General features: G+C 37.1%; 1 protein-coding gene across 2 annotated transcripts in view; it reads left to right on the top strand.

Moving 5' to 3' along the window:
- The window catches only part of PAWR (pro-apoptotic WT1 regulator), an 82943-nt gene extending 59647 nt beyond the window's left edge, over positions 1–23296 (top strand). The window contains exons 3-7 of one of the 2 annotated variants that reach the window (XM_080392493.1): positions 4974–5008; positions 13879–14026; positions 15424–15528; positions 20268–20350; positions 22552–23296. In XM_080392493.1, the coding sequence (XP_080248619.1) occupies positions 4974–5008; positions 13879–14026; positions 15424–15528; positions 20268–20350; positions 22552–22555 (375 nt within the window). In that variant the 3' untranslated portion in view covers positions 22556–23296. Of the gene's footprint in view, positions 1–4973; positions 5009–13878; positions 14027–15423; positions 15529–20267; positions 22461–22551 lie in introns of those variants that run through there. The other variant, XM_080392494.1, reaches the window with a different exon arrangement.
- The last annotated feature ends 332 nt before the right edge of the window (positions 23297–23628 follow it).

The raw sequence follows: 23628 nt of genomic DNA, 5'->3' as shown, positions 1-23628 counted from the left end.
TCATTCATTTTTTTACAGTAATGACTAGGTATTTTAAACATGATTAAAACTCAAAAGTTTAAAAATATTAAAGAATATATATGCAAGTTTTATAAGTTAGTGTTTACATATACATGCCTAATCGTCTGCTATTAGGTTAATTCTTTGCAGGACAGGGGTCTCCCTCCTTTATTCTTTCCCTTCTTCATTTTATGCCAAGTGTCTCTTCTCCAAAAGTGGTGGAGAAGACAAGATCTTAAATGATCAGAGATATTTGCCTCATTTTAAGAGCTTTTGAATAGTTTGAAAGGTTAGATTCAATTTTTTATTAATAGATGTATAATGCTGTTTATAGTATAACTATATATATACTCCTGTTCCCAGCAACTTTTGGATAAATAAAATATAACATGAGGACCGATATTTCCCTGGTGCTTGCATTATCATCTTTAAGAATTATTAGTTTGCATTTAAATTAGGGATTCCAAACTAAAAAAGTCACAATTTTCCAAATCTGCAGTATGAATTTGGTTATCACAGAAAATTGTTTTTATGCATCAGATGGGTATTTAACTTTTTGTTCTTAGTTTTAACTACAAAAATGAAAATCACTAATACTCACTGTAGAAATATCTGTTACAAAGGGGTGGTTAATTGGTGTGTGTTAGTTTTAACAGCCGTTGTTTGTAGCAAATGAGAATATTTGCCATGTACTTTGTCTCTGAGCATTTGTTTGCTTTCCTGGCTTTCTTTTCTAAAAGTTTGGCAGTACTACTCAGAAAGTCTCCTGTTGAGGTAGACGTACAAGTCTATGTACATAGATTGCTTTACAGCTTATATTTACATTTACTATATGAAAAAGCCTTAGCAAATTTAAAGGTATATGATGCATGCATTGCATCCCTTTGGTGTCTAAAGTAGAAAACAAACATCCAAGATCCAGAGGCTTCTTTGTACAAGGGTACGTGCGCTTCACTAGACTGCAGTGTCTCGTGCAATTCTCCCTTTCTTGTGAATTCTGCCTTTCACCATAAGCAGAGGCTTACATTCACCTGGAAGCATGGCCATAGCCTCAAGGCTTCAGTATTTTCCTGAAAAAGCTGTTTGAAAAATAAGAGGTGAGGAAGTTTAGAGCCCCGAGTTCCTACCTTATTGGCAAGAGTTGTATCTACAGACAGGCAGAATTTTGACCCAGTCACCTATGCGTGTGTCTTTCTCTATCCAAGCTTAAAAAGAGTTGAACCACTTGTCTGTGGCTAATGGGACAACTAGGATGTTTCTGAGATCACCACCACCAGGAGTTGTGACTGATATTACTGATACAGCATTTCAGTTTTCATATATAGGGAATATGTATCTTAATGTATTAGATGAAGCTGTTTGAATCTCTTCACATACATCAGAGTCAAGTCACATTCTCACTCATTGCTGACTGTCTTAAAGGTGAAAAACCAGGCCATTACAGTCCTCTATGTAAAAGCTCAGATAGGCAAGTCCCTAGATAGCAATATTAGGGGGCAGAATGAAATCCTCTGAAGCTGCCAGATGTTAGGTATGTGTTCACTTAAATTCACTAAGCGGAGAGAAGAATTCTCAGAAGCAGGTGGAACAGTCAGACGAGCAGAGCAGAAGCTCAGAATCATTAAGGCTGGAAGGGATCTCAGGAAGTGTCTGGTCTAACCCTTGCAGACAGCAGTGTCAGCTATAGCAAATTGCTCAGTACTGTGGCCCGTTGGGTTTTTATTATCTCTGTGAATAGAAACCCCGTAATCTCTCTAAGCAGCCTGCTCCAGTGTTTAATCTTACAGTAAGAAAGTATTTTCTTATGTTTTAAGCTGAATTTCCAGTATTTTGGTTTCTGTACATTGCTTCTTATCCTTTCTCGGGGCGCAGTAGAGTATGCCTCCCATCTTCTTTACCCTATCAGGTGTTTATACATATTGGCAAGATACCTCCTGAGCATTCTCTTCTAGGCTGAACATTCCAACTTCTCAGGTGTCAGATGCTCCAAAGCCTTATCATCTGTGTGACCCTGTACTGGCGTCTCTCCAGTATACCTTTCTCATACTGAGAAGCCCAGAACTGAACCCAGCATTCCAGCTGTGGTCCTATCAGGGCTGAGCAGAGGGGAAGGATCACCTCCCTTGACCTGCTGGTAATGCTTCCTGAGGATGCCATAGGCCTTCTTTGCTGCAAGGGCACATTGATGGCTCATGTTCAGCTTGGTGTCCACCAGGACCCTCAGGTCCTTTTCTGCACGGCAGCTTTCCAGCTGGTCCACAGCATGTGCTGGTGCTTGGGATTATTCCTCCCTAGGTGTAAGAATGAATTTGCAATTTTTTTTTTGTTTAACTTCATGTGGTTTCTGTTAGCCTGTTTCCCAGCCTGTCGGTGTCCCTCTGCATGGCAGCGTAGCCATCTGATATATTATTAACTGCTCATCCGAGTTTTGTGTAGTCTGCAAACTTGCTGAGGATGCACTTTGTCCCATCATTCAGATCATTAATGAAGACAATAAACAGTACTGACCCCTGTATCAACCCCTGCTAAGTGACTGGCGTCCAGCTGGACTTTGTGCTGCTGTTCATAACCCTTTGGGCCCAGAAGTCCAGTCACTTTTTATTGCACCTTGCAGTCTACATAGTTGGCCCATATTTCAGCAGTTTGCCTAAACATACTATGTGGGAAGGTGTTGAAAGCCTTGCTAAAATTGAGATAAGCATAGTCTGCTCTGCCTTCATCCTCTGAGCCAGCCATCTGGTTGTCAAAGGCTGTCAGGTCAGTCAGGCATGATTTCCCTTCATATAGCCATGCTGATTTCACCTTCTTGTCCTTCAGGGCTGCTTCTATCACCTGCTCAGGGACTGAGGTAAGGACTGGCCTGTAGTTCCCTGGATCTTCCTTCTTGAAGACGGGAGTGACATTTACTTCCTTCCAGTCCTCAGAAACCTCAGAAACCTCCCACTACTGCCAATGACCTTTCAAAGACAACAAACTTCCAAAATGGCATTGGTACTATTCAAAGTCATGTTTCCTTGCCCTTTTAGAGGTGAAATTAGGTTGTTTCATAGCTGTGAATTGCTACTGTTCAGATGCTGTCTTCAATGATAAAAGTTGTCAGCGTTAAACCAGCAGTTTTATACCACTCTGGGTTTCTTTAATTCCCACGGCCTAACTTTGTTGAATATTGTTCTTCTGCATATATTAGGGAAAGTGTGGCACATATTGCAGGAGTTGAAAATGCTTCGTAAAATAAAATGCACTTCAAGATCAAGTTTTGTTTCTGTAATACAAATATTTTTGTCAACGTTATTTTCTGTAATAAAATAATATACTTCTAATCCTATTTTTTAACTTGTTTACTTACAAAGACATTAATGCGCTGATCGGTGAAGATAGTGTAATGTTTAGTAGGATTTTCAGTGTGGATGGAATTTCTCTTGCATCTTATTTTGCAAACTCATTTATTCCTTTGTCTGCAGTTAGTGTCATGAATAGACAGAATTTTGTGCTTTGCTATTATTTTTTACAGTAAAGGCAATTGTTTGGTTCATTAACTCCTTAAATAGTCTTTCCTGACTTTTTACCTAATATTTGCTGATGCTGGGAGGAGTTTTGTCTATGACTAATAAAATAATTGGTTCATGTTCTTACAACATCCTAGAAATATTTGTGGACTGTCTAATCTGAGCCACCATTTACTAGTTGAAACACGTCTAATCACAGAGAAAAATTAAGACTGGTATTGGGAAGCTAGAGGCATAGCATTATTGATGCAAATAGTCTTTCAGGTTTTCTCATTGGTACATAATCCATTGTTGTTTTTTCAGGGATTGTGTAACAATAACCCCACTGTTCCTTTTTGTTTCAATTTCCACCTTTACAGAGCCAGAATAAAAGTGTAATGGATTTTTTTTCAAATTTAAAAAAACAAACATCAAGGCACCAGAACAAAACAAAACAAAAAAAATCCAACCAAAACCCCAAACAAAATGTAACCTTAGTGAAAACATCTTACAGTATTGTGGGAATTCGAAAATAATGAAATTCTTTATGTTAAGGTAGAAAAAATATGATAAAACTTATAATCTGCAACTAATTCATATATGTATCTTCGAAGGGCCAGATGCATAGCTCTTGCACTGTTGAACTTGTATTTAAAATCTGTACTCTTATTTAAAATGTGTTCTGTTACTTGCTATTTAAGTTAATTTCCAAGTAGCAATCAAAGAACATGCAGAGTATTCTTTTAAGTTTGTAGTCAGAATTCATTAAGCCTCTGCAGGTGCTTAGAAAGCAATGATTGAAAAAGTGACTTACTGTAGCTCGACAAGGTGAAACACCCGCATGCAGAGTTCTAGCCTACCTGCTTAACAGCAAATGCCAGGAGAAGACCACTGCAGTTAGCCTGAGAGAAACTGAGGTGAGCTGGGCTGCAACACCGGGGTTTGCATGGTGAAGAGCATACTTGTAGTTATTGTGACCCAGCTGATAAATTATACATTGATTTGGGTCTCAACCTTGACTACCTGCTGGCTGCAGTTTTTGTTCTGTGCAGAACAACAGCAGCGGTGCCAAAGAATTGGAACAGTTTTGCTCTGCTTCTCTTGGGCAAGTAGGAGCTATCAAAGTGCACAAGCGTTTCTGTATTGGGGGTGGTAGTGAAGGTGTTTTGGTGGCAGGGTGTGTACTGTTTTGGTAAGCTTTGTGTTCGAGATGCTTGAGGACAAAGTGCATACAGTTTTAAGATGTAAGTAGAAGCTGTCATTGAGTTCTGAGCTGGTGTTCGGAAGCAGTAACACAGTGACAATAATCTTGGTATTTTGTTTATTCTTGACAGCAAAATAGTGCAAAACTGAGTTGTACAGCAGCTGTTTGAGGCATGGGCCTCCCGCTCTTAACTGTAGACTTAATTTTCTACGGAGTGATAAAGTATTTTGGAATTAAAAATACAAGAAAAATGTTAATCAGTTTTTCTTTTCTGTTTCTTTCAGGACTCCTCCAGGATGGTTTCAAGCAGGTATAAAAGGTATGAGATCTTTGTACACAATACATTTCTTTATATATAGAGTTCTGTCAGAAATAAAGCTGATAAAATGGGTATTTGTAGTAGAGACCATCGCACTGCTGCATTAGATACATAGCCTGATTTTGGGGTAAGGATCTGAGAAATGCAGCAAACTTACCCAAACCACTCTTATTTTGTTAACTACTATAAAACAAATTCAGCTAGTATTTTGCTGTGGTTTACTAACGCAGAACAGTTTCCCAAGCAAATGTATCTAACTTTACTACACGTTACCTAGGAACTAGTAGTTTCATGGTTAATTTATGAACCACCATCTTCTGAAGTTTAATACAGGAAGATAATTTTGTTGCTTTCTCTGGTAATACTGAAAAAAATTTCTGTGGTTTTGTCATACTGCTGTCTCAGTTGTAGGGGATGGTGCCCACATGTAGGGTGTCCCGTTTGTTATTTGTTTGTCTTTTAGCCAAGAATTACCCTAGTAGTTACTCAAGTTCCTCCGTCAGAAAAATATTTCAGAAGCTCTTGATGCACCTGATCAGTGTGTCAAATCACAGCTATCACAATTATTAGGAATATATAATGGTAACACGGGGTCTGAAATATGCCAGTTAAAGCAAGGCTTTTGTGTAAACATACTTTTGACACATGAATATATTATCTTTTAGATATCCTTTGCTCAGGTAAAACATATAGGTGGTTAATCTGTGTATACATATCCTGGCTGTAGAAGTAAGTGCAAAGAGCACCTGCAATTATCTAGTCTTCATTGGTGTATTTTCCACCCCTCAGACTTGTTCACCTATAACAGGGGTCCTCAAACTATGCCCCCCCAGGGTCCTTAATCCGGCCCCTGGTATTTACCGAACACCCCCGCCGGGGGTTGGGGGGGGGAAACCAAGCAGCCGCAGATGGCTGCCTGCCACTGCATCTGCACGCCGGCCCCCTGGTTAAAAAGTTTGGGGACCCCTGACCTATAAGATCACAGAATGGTTTGGGTTGGAACAGGCCTTCAAAGGTCATCTAGCCCAAACCCCCTGCCAAGGGCAGGGGCATCTTTCACTAAATTAGGCTCATCAAGGCTCCACCCAGCCTGTCCTCGAACACTTGGTGGGGCATCCACAACTTCTCTGGGCAGCCTGTTCCAGTGTCTCACCACCCTCATTGTAAAAATGTAATAACCTATCCTGTTATGCTTTAGATTTCTTAGCATAGTGCTGTCTTTTATATTTATATTCCTGGGTTCTCATAAACCTAGTTGAGTGATGCTTTTTATTGCTGAGGGATTTTCTTTTAAATCACTTTGTCACTGCAGAATAGGTGGACTTACTGTCACAACTTTAACTATATAATTTCATGATTACTTGCTTATTTATCAAATGCATTTTAGTTCAGTCTCCACTTCATCTTCAGTCCCTGTGAAGAATTTCATTGCTATTTGTATCTGCTGAATACTTGGTGGTGTGTGTCATAATGCTTTGCGGTTTTCATAAACCTTATCTTTATTCTGTTCACATGCTGTATATACTCACTTGCAAAAACTTGGTTGTGTGTGTGGTGGTAATAAATAGAAGCTTGCACAGTCATGTTCATAGCTTATTTTCAAATAAGGTAATACTTCGGATTAGCATCGCAAAAATAGGAAACTAACGGTAGAAAATGCTAAAATAGGACTTGTTTCTGCAGTCATCCCTCAGTCAGCCTTAGTTATATGTGGGATGTGTATTCTTTGTTTGTCATCTTTCCCCCTCAGGAGGATTCTGACTTCCTATGAGCTGCTGTTCAGTATTTTGTTATGTATGTTGCCATCTCTTTTACACATTGCATAGTCTTCAACCCCATGTTGAAAACAAAGGATTATTTCCCTGTGAAGTCGGCGCTGTGCCCAGTGCTCACAAATACTAAATGGGTTTTATCCTAACCATACCTCTGTGAGTTATACAGTGCCCACTGTGAATAGAGTTAACAGTATCTACAGATTTTTCTCAGTGTTTGAAAATTTATACCGCCCCTGGAGTAATTTTTGATGTAAGAGTACTTGAACAAAGTATCTCTTCCAGTGGCTTCACTTTCTGATGGGAGTGCTAGAGGTGTCAGGACCAGAGTCGTCATCTGTTCTGATGATGTCTGGCTTGTTTGCCCCTTCCAACACCTGCAGTAAAGGAAGGTCTTACAGAAAGCAGCCTCCTTAAAGTAATTCTTACTCAGGTCACTCAGGTCTAACTTAAGTCTCAAATACAGTAGAAGTCCTTTGGAAACAGAAAATGGTTCAGAAAATGCATGATTACACCTACAACTGGAGTGTTAATGCCAAAAGGCTGAATTGAGACCATAAGGTGCTTGAAGGCTCAAATGCATTCAGCTTAATGTGCTTTTAACAGTTTTGGGTGTACTGCCTTAAGTTTTCAAAGCAAACTGTAAGCAAAGTGTGTTCTCACATAGGGACAACCAATTTGAAGCTGTTAATTGTGTTATTCTGACAACAGGTTTTCAGTACTTTGTGGGTGGGGAAGAGGATTTGAGTAGAATTTACGAACATGTGACAGCAAAAATGAAAACATGTTTCCCTAAAATCTTGGGCTCTGTTATAGACTCCCTCCCTCACAGAAAGAATGCATTATTTGCCAGAAAATTTCAGGTCCTTTCCTTCTATCCTTATTACTCCCGCTTTTTCTTTTTTGCCTTCTCCCTCTTTCCCAGTGACATCTTTTTTATCTCGGAATTTTTCTTCACTTTGCTGGTTTCCATTTCCTACCCCAGTTAGACACCCTTTCCTCTCTCTCCCCATTTCTCTTGTGTCCTTACATTTAACTGTGGAGGTCATAGTCTTCTCTTTGTTATTTTTCTGATTTCATGGTTGGGTTTTTTTTCCTGTTTTGTCTCCATCCTCTGACCATTTCTGACTTCTAGTCCTGGGTTACTGATACCATCCCAGGCTCCTGGTACTTTCTGTTTCCCTTCCCATATAGCTGTTTTCATGTCTACATGGAGATACCCAGCCTCCTAACAAGACAAGAAAGAATTAAGAGCAGAGAAGGATCTGTGCTGTGTGTTCTCATGTGATCGCTCTTCTCTCAGTATGTTCCAGCACTCAGGGAATTGCACATACTTTACTACCTATTTAATCAGACACGCGGGCTGCTTTGCCTTATATGGATGCAGTAATCCATGGTTAAACGTTTATATGACATTGCTGAGAAACCCATTTTACTGAGTGTCTATTGACTGGAAGACATGTTTACAGAAGAACTCCGCTGGCTGCTGCATGTTATTCTACTTCTGTTTTTTCTGACTTGGACAAACTGAGTGTGTGTCCTTATGCAGTAAAGTAATGAAATTTTGGAATGAGGGTCTTGATCTATAATTGTAATTTGTCTTCTGAATTTACTTCAGAGATTTCCACACTTAGACCCCAAAAGTTTGTGGAGGGGTTCCTTTGTAGTTGCATAATTAACTGCATAAAATACTTTCAAAGGAAAGTGATGGTTCTGTTGTGATCTGGAGTGGTACTGTAAGATCTACTAAAAGCATGACCAGAATCTTCAAGGTCATGCTGACTCGACAGCCACAGGACATGCTTATGAGAGTATTTGGGAGTTGCGATCAGCCATCTGTCCTGACTGTGAGCTTCATGTGATTAAAAAGTGTAGATATCCTTCAGTTGTAATAGCCCATATCAGCTTCCTCATCTTTCATTTCTCTCTAAGCTTTTCTTCATGTGATACACCTCATCTTGGCTGTTTCAAACTGCTGTTGCTGTAACTGGGTCTACCAGTTTTTGCACTGCTTTGTAGTTATTTTAAAGAAACACGCATGTTGCCATTAGTAAGAATGATTTTCTGATTCAGGTGTGATGAAGAATGGTTTTCTGATTCAGGTCTGCTATCAGCGTAGTTGGTATCATCTCTGGTTTTTCAAACAAGGAATGGCAAAGTGTGTTCTGCTATCAGCGTAGTTGGTATCATCTCTGGTTTTTCAAACAAGGAATGGCAAAGTGTGTTCTGCTATCAGCGTAGTTGGTATCATCTCTGGTTTTTCAAACAAGGAATGGCAAAGTGTGTTCTGCTATCAGCGTAGTTGGTATCATCGCTGGTTTTTCAAACAAGAGAATGACAAAGTGTGTTCTGTTTATTGAAATATTTGAGTGTAACCTAAATGTAAACACAAATTATGTTTGTCTTGCATTCTGTAAACTAAAAAGTTTGTTTGCAGGTAACAGTAAAGCAAGATATGTATGTGGACTTTGGAATATTTTTGTAAGCATAGAGTATTTGGTTTAGGAGCCTATTTTTAAGACTGTCTACTAGCTTTTGAACCAATTCAGCTTTTTCTTAGAAGTGTCTTAAATTGAAAAGAAAGCCTTGCAAATCAGGATTTAAAATAATTCAGCAGATTTTTGCATGGTTCATGGATCAGACAGATCAGGCTGGATCAGTTTACAGAAAGAGCTAGATTAAAATCTCTTCATGGTTCAGGGGTATGTTCCCCTTATAAGTTTGTTTATTAGTGGAAATGAATACAATATGGTATGGTTTTATGGCTGCCAGACAAAATGCAAAATGTTGGAGAGTTTTTGCCCCGCCCCGCCCTTAGGATGGTACAGCACCCTAACATGGCACCCAACACGTAGACACCCTTGCCTGCTAATTCTAAAAGACTATATTGTACTTGAGTTTAATATTCGTGTAAGAGTTGAAAAATAACCAAGGGAGAAAAGATCGCAAGAAGAAAAGCTAGTGCTTCAGAGCACTCATTGGAGATGCTCTGAAGGAAATGTTAGAGCACTGCTGAAATTCTCTTGCTTAGTGTTTTTCAGATTACTACAAAGCTTAAACTGTAACAATTTACATTCCATCATATTAACCTTGATCTTACTAATTAAAAAAAAAAAAAAAAAAAAAGGCAGCAAAATATTGTTTCACAACACTATGCCCAGACTTGCCTGCTTGCCTGGGTTTGGGAGTTTTTCAGCAAGGGTTGGCTATTGAAGCATGGTCTCGTCTAGCTTGTTACCTTAGGACCACTACTGTGCAGATATGAACACTTCAGATAGTGGTCACGCAGGGTGCTTTTCTTGACTTTTGTATCCCCTTTTCAGCCAATGCTGATGTTATGGGAAGGCAGAAGTGCTTCAGGTTTATTTCTGCAGAAGTTTTTGGTCCAAGTTGAGCCAGCTGCAGTTCCTCGCTGTCCCTTGAGCTAGTGCTCATGCAGCTGATCAGGGTAGTGCTGCAGGGAGCCACTGTGGCTGAAGTAGAGGGTTTCCTTTTGCTGGGCTACTGGATTGCTGCATCAGCTCTTTGAATGGTTTCCTTCTCCGTCTGAAGGCCAGAGCTAGGAAAAGTGGAGGAGGCTAGGAACATGCAGCTGTAGAGAAGACAGGACTGCCTTTCCTTAGCTCAGCTCTGAAGGCCACAAACTTGGCTTAAGCAGTTTAAAGTAACACAAGTCCAAGTTGGCCTGTTTAGTAATAATGATTTTTTGCTCATTCTTCTAAAGAAGCTGTTAGCAACTGACTGGATTGTGGTGCCACAATTAATGAGAAGTTCCCAAATCAAGTACAGTTACAAGATTCTGGCAGTAAAATTAAACAGAGTTGAAAATCATTGTCGTAGTCGAAATCAATGAAATCTGGTTTTGACCAGATGGTTTTAATTGGATGAAATTGCGGTTTGGACAGTGCTTCAGGAAGACATTGAGAGAACCAAAGAGGCATTGGAAGGAGCAAGATTTATTCCACCTTTCTGTAATATTGCTGTTAAACTTGCCCTGGTGTGAATAACTGATTCTATATTAAAGGAAATGACTAGAACATCATTCCAAAGCAAACCTTTTGTTTCTGTGTAAGAACAGTCAAACTGCAATGTGGTTTGATTTCATTATATGTTTTTTATTTAAGTACAGCCAGAAAAAAACTTTCAAAAGTGAGTCGTCTTAAGTTGCAGAAGTGTTTTGTGCTTTCAGCATTCTAGTACAGGAATACACATTTAGAATGAGGTTTTGATAGTGACTAATTGAAAGTAAGCTAATGGAACAACAAGTTGGATTTTGTTAAACATGTTGTTGTACATGCCCTTTTGAAGCAGTAGTGAGGGATGTTTCTATCCAGATATGTTCTCGTTTGCTACTCTCTGCGTGGGCACTCTGATCTAGTGTACATATGGCTACAAATACAGTCTCAGATACTCTTCTTGAAAAATAATTTAAATATACTATTTCCTGCAGCCATAGTCTGCGGTTAGATGTTTCAACTGCGTGTGTTAAAACAGTCATGTGCATAAGTTACTTGAATGCTGAAAAGCACAATACATTTTAAATTGCATTCTTGAGCTATGATTCTAGATTTTTTTTTCAGCTTGCAGACCTCTATCAGTTTTCTTCTGGTGCTGATGATCATTTTTACCCAATGCACATCTACTGACAATGGGCTTTCTTTTCTTTCTTACCTTTTGTGAGATTCCAGCAACTTCCAAGTTGCAAGTATTTGCAAACCGTTACTCAGGAAGTGGAGGAAGCAAGGTTTCAGTAAACTAAACAGGTTCTGCTGTGACATGTGTGCACTTCTCCCCTGCCTCCCCCAATGGAAGGCATAAAACCAACTTCTTTTCTTAGTAGTATACAAAGTTCTTCAGCTTGGAGAGATGATGATTATTATTAGTATTATCATCATCATCATTATTACTAGTAGTAATAGTATTGTTGTTACACATTGATAAATATATAATAGATTGTATAGCTATCTATAAATATTAAAAGAATATAAAAATATACAGGTTTATTTCCATAGAGATATCTCTTAGGACTGGTTGATAGATATTTTCTGGTAGTAAAGCATAGACACCACTGTTATTCTAGACAAATTTTCTTTTTTGTCGGAGGCTTGCAAAGTGACATTGTATCTGAAGACTAAAATTCCATTCTTTGTGAAAGTTATGTTGGTTTTGTCTCGGATGGTGCCTTTTTTGCTGTTGCTGTCTACTGGACATTGGTTTTAACATCCAAAATAATGAATTTCATATCTGTCACATTCCTTGTGTTAGCTTATGGAATAATGCCTCCTTAAATGTGTTTTTAAATCCCATTTCCTAGAAGTCTTCATGATACGTCCTTTGTACTTGCTGATACTAAAAAGGAATGTGTTCAGTAGGGTCTGTTCTCCAATGGAATAGTGAGGAAATTTTTGAGTGTGAGTTTCAAGGACAATAAAGAAAATGTCTTAATATGAATTATTAATGAAACCTTTTCTGTCTAGGTATTCTTTCATCGAACTTTACTATAGGAGCATCTGCTGGTATCACTTACTGGAGCAGAGTTGAGATACTCCAGTGTATTGGCAAAAGGGCTTATTTTTGAGCATTGAAAAACTGAGCCCTTTTTGTGTGGTCTATCCTTGAACATGAACAACATGGAGCAACACATTTTTCAGAAAGCTAAATAATCTAGAATTTATAGAGTTAAGCTAAAATATTTCTTATGTTGTGTTGCAACGTGTGTATCTGGTCCTAGAATTTTTTTTTTCAATCTTCTGGATGAAGAATAAACAGTGCTAAATATGGTAATAACATTAAGCTACAAAATTCCTTACAATTAATGTCACTGTGCCTTGGAAACTTCACACATACTGAGCAAAACAGTATTTATATCCTGCTTTAGATTTGCACTGTATCCATCTAGATATACACACTGTCAGTAGGGGTTTTCTAGAGTTATGAAATGCAGAGCTGTTAAATGAAGACATTAATCATATACTCTTCTATGTTTTAAGGGAGATATAGGGATACTCATAATGCTTTTCATTCTTTTCCTAAGTGCTCTAGAAAACCAAAGGCAGTTGCCCAGGACCATGTCTAGGTGGTTTTTGAGTATCTCCATTCAGATTCTTCTGGTAAAGACTGAACAAGGGACTGTTTTTTGTCTTTGGCTGTACAGCTGTATATAAAGTCTAGGAAGTGTAGTTTTGGTGGATTGAAGAGGAAAAGATCTGTATCTCTCTGCTGGGTCCCAGGGCACTCTGTTCTGCTGCTCTCAATCATTCATTAGATTCTACACTGAAGGTAAATAACATTGCTATTAGGAAGAAAAGAAGAACACTGTTAAATTTGTGACTTTGAAAATGCTTGACTTCTCATGAATATTTCTAAATGAGTACTGGTTTTGTACATAATGATCATAATGGAGAGCCCATAAACCTTTTTTAAAGCTAGTTTATGTGCCTTTGCAATGCTTATCTGTTAAGATTCCCTGGCAGTAATATTTTTTTAAGAAATAGGCACATGATCTAAACCAAATACCATAACACCAGTTACTGAGTGCCTACCAACTGAGCTGTGACAGACTGCTGTGTATTCAAGTAAAATATTTGGAAATGACATAAAATTAATGTCTTGAGCCACATCACTTTCTCACTTTGGTTTGTTTTCCAGTTCCTTACAGGCCATATCCATAGTTCCTCCTGAAAAGTCAGTTGATACGTGTAAGCTTCTTATGTGTTGGACATGTGTTTTTCATCCTTCATGTTTTCATCTACTTAAAAAGATGCTTGGTTTAAATTCTGCAGTTGTACTTTTTTAAATGAAGTTGCTTAGCTTGGTTTTTGATGCATGCAGTTCATAAAGCTTTAAATCTTTGAAAATAAGATAGGATAAATATGTGTTTAAAGTTGATTATCTGTGTGATGAGAGCTGTGTTACTCAAGTATTTGACTCTTTGAGGCAGTGAATTTAGTGAGTCCTCAGCAACACAAGAGCTGTGAAATAAATTCTCTGCAGTTTGACTGACCTATTGAGGACTTTGGGAAGCACTTTTGTTACTTCTATCATTTCCATTTTGTTAAATGTATAAATAGGTGTCTGCTCTGCTCTTTGCCTTTGTAGCACAGCTAATGCATCAGAAGAAGATATTCCCAGTAGATACTCCCGAACAGACAGGACAACTTACAGCAGATACAGCAGGGATGCAAATTCTTCTGGCAGTTCCATACCAAGTAATGCTTTGGAAAAGCGGATTGAGGAACTTGAAAGGGTAAGTACCAACTAAGATCTGCATGGCATACATATGACCTAAAATACCTTTGAAACTCCATGGGGAAATATACAAGAGAAATACACAGAAATGATGCTAAATGCTTGAAGTACAGTTAGTTATGCCTGTAAAAAAAGTACGAAGAGTCAGATTGACTGAGAAGAATGTGAACTTTTAATCATGGATGTTTAGTTGTCATTTGGTATATAAGTAAGAAATAGTTGAGGTAAAGATAATACTCTTAGAGAGCCAGGAGTGCTCTGCGTATTTCTCATATGCACCTTGTGACACACCAACGCAGGGCAAATAACATGGGGGAAGGAGGGGCTCGTTGGCTGTTCAGAAAATTAGCAAGCCTGTCTCTGATCTACTTGGTTTGAATTTTTTAATATACTAAAATATAAAATGTAATTGCTATCAAGTTGATTGTTAAAGTTTTAAACATTTAAAATATATATTTTAAACAGTTTTCATTATTTCAGACATTCTTCATACAAACACTTTTGGGGAAATGTAATAATGTTAAAGCTGAATTTTTCACCTAAACCAGTATTTTGCTAAATAATGTCATCTGTGTAATGTATTATGGGCTTCTCTGTCTTCCTCTGAAGTGGATTTTTGTGGGAAACTTGCCAAATATTCTTGAATTCATATGGATGAAAGTTACTAAGTAAACACAATTTGAGCAGATCTTTTTTGGAAAGGATGAAAATAAAGCATATACTGTAGAAATTACTTTTTTTTTTAAGACTTGAGGAAGCCTGATTTGAGTGAGGTACACCATAATCCTCTCTTCCAAATCGGTTTCCTTCTGAAATAATTTAACTGCTAGTAATGCAGAAAATAGATGAAGATTTAAGGGCTTTCTTTCACTATCTTGAACCCCGATTTACTGAATTCCTAATGGATATTTTCATTTTGCTCACATTCAGGCCCAGAGATCTTAACTGTGAGTCTTCATTCCTTGTTAGTGGTAGTATTAAAAAAACCCACACAACCACAAACCACCCCAAAACTAAACAAAAAAAAACCAAACAAAAGGACTAGCCCTCCCAGTATGTCAAATCTGGAAGCTGATAACTTTACGTTTACTTGCTTTTTTTGTGGGCTCCTATCCAATTTTGAGTTCATGCCTAAGTTAAATATTGATTAAAACATATTTGGAATCAGAGACATCACACAGGTTTGCCGTGGGTAAAATATTTTCTTAGATGTGATTCTTTAGCTCCTTGAAATATAATGGCTTGAAGATGTGGGTTTGACTTGCTGTAGAAAAGGAATTATAGGAAAGTGTGTGGAGTTTTTTCTTGTTTGTTTGTTTTAAATGCTAATAACTTAAAACTGTCTCTTAAAACCAAAAATTGCATTACAAACAACATTGCATATTCTGGGTTTAGGAACTTTCAAAGGAGAGACAGGAAATTGCAAGATTGATGAAGATGACACAGGATAAAGATGAAGTAATTGGAAAGCTGAAGGAAGAAATTGATTTATTAAACAGAGTAAGCACATATTTTCTTGCATGCTGCTATATAAAGAGGGCATAAGTCTCTGCATTCTCTGTGCTCTTCTGCAGGAACTTGCATCTGATCAGAAGAGAAGTAAATATGGGGTTTTTTGGTATTTGTGTAACTTCTCAAGAGGGATGTCAGTAAGTTACATTTTTTTTCCAGGTAACTTCTGTTTGTCATGATTAACTTCTTTAAGCTGTGTGTTGTTGGAGGACCTGGATTTCTTCTTGCTATAATTGTTCATAGAACAAGGTTATAAAAGTGGTTTACTGTCTTTTCTTTCCAAATTCAGTACGTAGCGTACCGGGAAATAATCAAGCTGGGATTTTGACAGTTTACTCAATAAATTATTACCCAGGACTTCTATTAGACAAAGTAATTATAAATTTAATTTCATTTTACTCAGCTTTTAATTGCTAGTAATAGTTTAGATGATCTTAGAAAGATTGAGAGTAAGTGCTTTATATTCTGACACACATTCTCATATGCTTTATTGATGGTTCCCAAGTAAATGCAGAACAAGACAGGGGCAGCAGACTTTGGCTAGTATCACTCAGGCAAGGTGTGCAGGCAGGTGAAGAGGGGATAGAAGTGTGAGACATGCTTGGGTGTGGGACAGTATGAGAAGTTTTAAAGTTGATAGAAGATACCAAGTCCCAGTTTTAGGGGCAGACTGGGACTCTTTCATACAGTGGATTAGCGACCTCATCTTGCGCTTCCTGGCTGAGGTGCAGAGCCTGGATATCCTAGGGAGGTACACCTCCACCACTCCAGAGCAGACATTCTCATAAACTTTCAGAACTGGCTTTGGTCAATCCAGCAGTCAAGGGAGGAAATAACTCTATGTTCATAGTGGCAAACTTTCGTTTTCCACTGTTCATTTGTAACAAAGGAGGACAGCATTCAGAAGTTTGCAAACTAATCTGAAGAGCAAAGGATGATGAGGTTAGTCTGACACAGGTGTCTTCCCCCCCGCCCCCCCCCCGCCCCGAAGTTGGAAATTAATCTGTGGGATGAATAAAGTATTGTCTGTTTAGGAGCGATTTCTATTTTAATTGAGGAATTGGTCTTTATGCCTTCTTCCATTCTGCAAAGAATCTGTCACACCTAAGCTGATGACCTTTTACAGCCAAGGCAGACATTCATTCCTCCTGCATAATGGATGGCAAAGATACTTAATACTGCTGTTCACATCTGACTTCCTGACTCAGAGGTCAGAAAGAACAAATAAAAGAACCTAAATCACTGAAACTTTGTGTCTTAGGGCCATGACAGTGAGGTTTTCTTTTCCAGAAATAATGTCATTTTTCACTGCTGTATTTGAGGTATGATGTCCTAAATGGAATCCATTGAGAGTCTGTCTAGAAACAGTCTTTGAACATTTGTAGTAAAGTCAAGCAGTGCCTGTGTCTTGCCTGTGTTAAGTAGGAAGACAATTTCTGCTTGTTGTATGGAAAGAAAACACAAACCAGAATATAGTCCTTTCAAAAACCTCTTTATTATACGATAACTAAAATTGTACCTTTCCATGAGATCCACAAAGCCATCTTGCTGATGCTCCCTAGGTAACTTCTCTTAAAGGGAGAGGAGCATAAGGGTTTCTTCCTCCATCAGGTCAGCGTTTATCATAGCTATAACACGGTCTGTTAGCTTAATTGCAGTGCAAGTTATTTATGTTTGCATCCCTTGGGCTTTTCTTAACAGTGAAATAGCTGCCAATATTCTTAACAATGAAATGAACTTTATGACTAGCATAATAATTTACCACCTTATGAAAGTTTGAACCCATGTCTGGAGTGATGCTTCTGTTACAGATGCAGATTTGATAGCACTTGGATTTATGATTGCTTCTATGTTGGCTGTTCATGTGGATTTAGAAAGAGGAAAGGTTTAGAATAATAGGAAAAGCTACAGAAATACGGTGTCATTCCCATGATAGAAAGTTCTGGAAGTTAATAGGGCAGTTATATTTACCTAAGGTTTATTATCATAACGGAGAACATGAGAGCCACTTGAATATTCATCTGTTCTTCATGGAATGCTATTCTGTAGACCTGGCACCAGGATTGGATGCTTTACATGGAAGAACAGTTGTTATCTTCAACTTTCTGCTCACATAAAAAGATGTCCTTAGGCCTAAACTTAACTGAGCTTATGCAAGTATCTTTTTAAAAAGTTTTGCTGGTAGGCAACCTAAATAGGGGTCTCTTTTAGAGCATTTACACACGTTCATGGTATTTCTCCATCATTTAGGTTCATCAAAGTAGACAGTTATTGCATGTTGAGTTGTGCAGATATAGAAAGAATTTAATGTCAAAGAGCCTAAATAACTTCAAAATGCCAATTTATTGCATAGCTTTCTGACTGCTTACTCCTCATATGTAAAGAAATGCTTTTCCTAGAGGTTTCAGTGAGTTCACAACCATGGATGCATCCTTGATTGGCAAAGATCTTGTGTTACACTTGAAAACCTGTTTTTCCAACAATCCTGAAAATTTCTTGGCAGACTTTTTCTCATTTTAAATATATTTATTCAGTATAACAATATGATTTTACTGACATCAGTCAGTGCATCACAAAGATACTTAAAGAACATGAGCTATGTTTACATTGAGAAACAGAAAAGGCTTTCTGCTATGTGGCATTCTTTGACTCAGTACGTTAGCCACTGAAAGTATGTCCGCTGCATTTTCTGTAAGAAAGGGGTAATTGCTTCATAAAACCCTCAAATATCTGAAGGGGAAGGCATCTCAAGACATTTAAATATTTGTAGGCTAAGTTCAACTGTCTACTAGTTTACACTTGGTCATCTCTGACCTTACTAAGACGTCATCGTAGTTAAATGTGTGTTTGGAGAGAGTCTGTCAGTGAGGATTTACAATCCAATTAGTGTCAGTTGTGTGGTTCTTGGTTCCTTTGGTATCTGAAGTCCAGGCCTTCATGCTATTGCATCTTTTTTACTAATAAGTATAAATTACTGTAGTAATTTTGAATAAGGAACTTTAAATTTCAGTGGCAAAAAACAGCTGCATGTCCTGGTCCATTGTTTTGATAGATATTTAAACTGCACTAGTTATTTTTCCTGGTTCATATTCAAGAAACTCTTACTTGTAATAATCCTTGGCATTTCAATTTTACAGCATAAACATTTCACAGACTTTTAATATTTTGTTTTGAGCAAATTACGGTATTTTAAACAGAAGGGTTTGGGGTAAGCTTTGAGACATGTGATGGCTAGGTTGAGAACAAGCTCAAACACAGAATTATGTATACTGAACTAAAAAAAAAAAACCACATTTTTTTTTATTAATGTATTGTCCCTTCCATCTGATTATTGATCTGAACTGCACAAGAGAGAAAACAAAGTCTGTTTCTTACAATTACGTAGTAAACTATTTATAGTAGCTATCCATCAAAACTTTCCGTGTTTAGATGTTTTAAGTCACTTTTATCTATTATGTTGAGTGGGCAAATGCTTTTCCTGGAATTCATATTGTGATGTAGCATTACTTCTGTGAGGCAAAGAGGAATTTCTGTGACTGATTTCTTGATTCCACATTATAAAAACAATACAGTAATTGTGAAGGTGTTGTGGTATGGATTTTGGCCTGGCAAACTCAAGAGGCTTTTGAAAATCGTTATACTGTTTAAACACAACGTCTTTAGCATGCACTTCTGGAATGACCCCACTAAAAAAAAAAATATGGAAATAGATTCCATATATCAAACACGGCTTAACAACTTAAAGAAACAAGACAGAGGAGATCTTTTCTCTACTACTGTTTTATGCTCAATGTAGCATAGCAACAGTAGGGTTTTGTAGACTTCCATCAAAAGGAATCTAAGATCTCAAATGAGAATCCTCATTCTTCCTTCTTTGCCCAACTTCGATTTTCCTCTTGAAAGTGCTGTCCTTGATGTCACTTCCCCTTCTTTTTTCCCCACCCCCACCCCTCCTCATTCTCAATCTGTTTCTTCTATGGTTTTTTTGTTTGCCTACCCCCCAGTAAAATTATTTTTTGTAATGTAATGCTTACATTGAACAGCCAGTTTCACTGATTTTCACTTTAAAGGCTTGAAAAGAAAAGTGAAGAAGTGAATGGGATCTGGGTAAATCTAGTAATTAGTGGAAGAGGAATAAACATTTGGGGTAGGATCATTCTCTTAAGCACCCATTATTACTGTGTATGCTGTCTGTTCTTTCAGTAGCAAACAAGTTACAAAATGTATTTTAATATTTTTCACAGAAATGGAAGAAAATGGACAGGCAGTACTTTTTCTAAAAATGTTGAATGCTTAATTTAAAACATAAAACAGGTCATCTTGCAATAGTAACCGACGATGTGTATAGTGAGTGGGATAGTTGCTGATGAGCAGAGTCTGGGGAACAGTGGCAAGAGCTGACTAATGCACTCTCTGTATGTGCCAATGAAATAATCATGCCCATCCTATTTTGGTTTCTTAATGCATTAATTCCTGCTGTAGCTTCAGTTTTGACTATACGTTTCCATTTAAAGGTACATGGGAATATAATATTAATGTCTTGTAATTACTGTAACATTTGGAAAAAGGCTAGTTTAACAGTTTTAAGGGTAGCTACTGCGATGCAGTAATTCATTCCATCCCCAGCTTCTTCATTTCAGAGCTAAGATGCTGAATTCCCGCTGCTACTACTTGAAAGCTTGTATTTGTGTCCTGATAAATGTTTATTTTTCTTTTTCCTTTCACAGGACCTAGATGATATAGAAGATGAAAATGAACAATTGAAGCAAGAAAATAAAACCCTCTTAAAAGTCGTTGGACAGCTGACAAGGTAGAAGATCCGAGCCTCAATGAGGAAAGATTTAAAAACTACTGATTGAATGTTAAGGTCAATATAGTAATACTTCCTGTGTTGCAGTATGTTATAATAACTGTCTTTATATTTATTGTTAGGAAACCAGATGAATGTTTATTTTCATAGTACATACTTCTTCATTCAATGAAGTGGCATCAAATTTGGGCGATATTTTTACCTTTCTATTGACATAAGAATAATTAAAATTGTTGACATATTTCAAAATACTAAGTTCAAAAATATGCGTGTTTTGTATCTTCAGATTACATCTGGATAAATAACAGTAATTTAAAATTCATAGCACCAAGATCACTTTCAGACCATGTGGGTGTATATTTTTGAAATGAACGGAAGCAATACATATAAGCTTTGTTTACACAGATCCGAAATATATATTTTGGGAAATACTTCCTTTTTTGTTTAAGCAGCTGTAAAGTGGATGTCTTATTACTGATGTATAACAGTTTGCAGGTCGATTACTTGCTCTAAAACTCCTTTATGTTGAGGTTTTTTTACTGTATGTGAAAGACTGACAATAGTAGAAGATAGCATTTATTTTTTTTTTCCTGTATAACAGTATTCTGGCAGGTAGGGGAGGTTTTATTAAAAAAAGCAAACAAAAAACCACACACACAAAACCCCCCTTCCCACAAACAAAAAAAGCCCCAAACACAAAACCACCAAAAAAACATGAAATCACCTGTAGTATCAGCATTAATGAGCTCTTAGAATCATATTGAAGTTGTGCACTGCAGTTTATTTTAAAGCTTTTGCTTAAGCAATGGAAATGCAAGTTTGCTATCAGACAGTAAGTTTGTTTGCTGTGTTGAGAATACAGACAAAGCCTGGAGCTTTCATTTTAGCAAAGACACTTTTGCAATACTCTTCTGTTAAAGTTGTCATCTTAAAATTTGAGGTTTTTTGATGTATCCATTTTTTAATCTGGGTGAAAATTTTTGTAAATAACAAAGTAGAGGGGCATACAAGTGATTCCTGCCCTTTTGAAACATCAAATGGTTTTAAAAAAACCCAAGTTTTCTCATTTATTTGAAACTAAGATGTTTAAAAAGCGCGTATTTAGATGTTACAATCCAGTCATGACTGTGTATTGATTTTTCTATAGCATGACACTAGACAAAATTTTCACTTTACATTAACCACAGACCTCAGTTAACAGTACTGTTGTTAAAATTGTTAGGTTGGAATTTGACGTGCTTTATTTCGTCATAACAGAGCACATTTTTAATTCCTGATCAGAATAAATATATATGTCATTTGAGTCAGGACACTAGAAATGGAAGCATTTCTAAGAGTCCAGGCTTTTTCTTATGATTTTGAAGTTTGGTGTCAGAAAGTTGCATGCGTGTAGTTTTTGTAACCTTGAAACTTAAAGGCAACTTTAATATATAATAACAATCACCTTTTCAGATTTGCCAATTGTTTTCATGATGTGTATTTAATGACTGTAAGAGTTCTTAAAAATGAAAATCCAAGCATTATTGTTCACCTTGGATTGTTTTGGATATAGGTTATTTTGCATTTGTGTATTCTAATGGGGAGGAACTTCTCACAGCTTTAAAGTATTTTTCAAGACAATTATATTCTAGGATGCCTTGATGTTTTCCTTCACAGTGGATGATATCCCATGGGACACCATTTAAAACCTTTACTCAGGGATTTAAATGGTATGGGGGGGTAATATAGGCCCTCTGAACTACAGTATGCACCAATGAATATTGCTTTTAGTATTGTTCAAACAGTAAGAAGTCCCTTATTTATCAGATTCATGAAATTCAATTTTTAAAGTAATACAATCAGTTGAGATGTATGCCTTCTGAATAAATATGAAACTTTCTCTGGAAGAACATCTGGTTTTCTTCTCTGTGTACAAGGTAGGAAATACATGTACCGATTTACAGCATGGGATGTCAAACATATTGAAGCATCATTAAGGAGTTAATGCAGAACACACAGATAGTAATACAAAGTTGTAAATGAGATTTCATAAACTGTATTTCATATACATTTTAAACCAAAGAACAGGAACAACAAAGAACATAAACAAGAATTACTTGTCTTCCTATTACCTATTCTTGGTTTGCATGTGTGTTGGCTAAAACTTAGTAGCAGTAACACCAAAATTAGAATTTATTGTTTTTTTTAACTTGGACATCCAGCTGACAGAAATAGATGGCAGAAGTACTTCTGACACCCTACCTTGAAGAGGTACTGGCAAGGGAAGTTTCCAGATATTTGAAACCGGTAATGCTTCAGGCAGAACATGTGAACAAAGGAACTGTTGGGAATTCACAGATAAAGTACCTCAGGACATTATTGTTGTTGTGTATTTTTATACAATCATAAAGCTCTTCATGGTTTTAAAAATTGCCACAAACTGTATCTTGAAGCATAACACTTCAGCTGACGGTCTGGAAGATTTAGGTGGCTTTTTGGAAAAAAGGATGTCAGTAACAGTTCTTTATCACTTACATTATCAGGCTCATGAGAGAAGTTTAGTAGATTCTAGGAAAAATGATATATTATGTAGAATGTTAATAATTGTCTAGTCATTACTTGCCATTAAACGTTTATTTCAGTAGGGTACCCTTATACTCAAGCTCAAACATAGAGTAAGATTTTATCCTAGGTGATATGAAGGTGTTAAATTGGCTACCTTATCAGCAATTCACTAACCCATGTCCGTGTCATTACTAGTCCAAAATCTTGATTGTTCTTAATTGTGTGATTTAAAAGCAGAGAGACTGCTGTAAATGGGAACCCACCTCCCTTGGGAAGGCTTATACGATTCCTGAATCAGTCTGGGTATTAATGTACCTGGGCTAAATAATTTTTAGTTGAGATTTTCTGGGGGGAGAGGGGCACATTAGTATGCAATGCTAAATGTATGGGTAAGTCTCTTGGAGACTTGTCTTAAATCTTAAGATCTTAAATTTAAGACATGTCTTAAAATTCATACCAAACTGCTTAGGTCTAGCATCTGTGTTTCTGGGTAACAGGTCATCTAGGAAAATCTAAACGGAAAATTAATCCCATCGACTAACTCAATTAAGACAATTTTTTTCAAGATATTTTAATAATGAACAGGGCATAATTCCTATTTTGATAATGCAGTGATACTCCTGTTATCGTCACATACTATTGTGTAGAAAACATACACTACATCCAGAGCTGAAGGTTAAAATTATGCAGAAATATCTCATTGATAATATGTACTACTGTTTGTGGGATTTATT

The sequence above is a fragment of the Falco punctatus genome (genome assembly GCF_963210335.1).
Source record: "Falco punctatus genome assembly, chromosome: 6".
NCBI classification, from domain to species: Eukaryota; Metazoa; Chordata; class Aves; order Falconiformes; family Falconidae; genus Falco; species Falco punctatus.
This window is presented reverse-complemented; position numbering and strand designations above follow the sequence as displayed.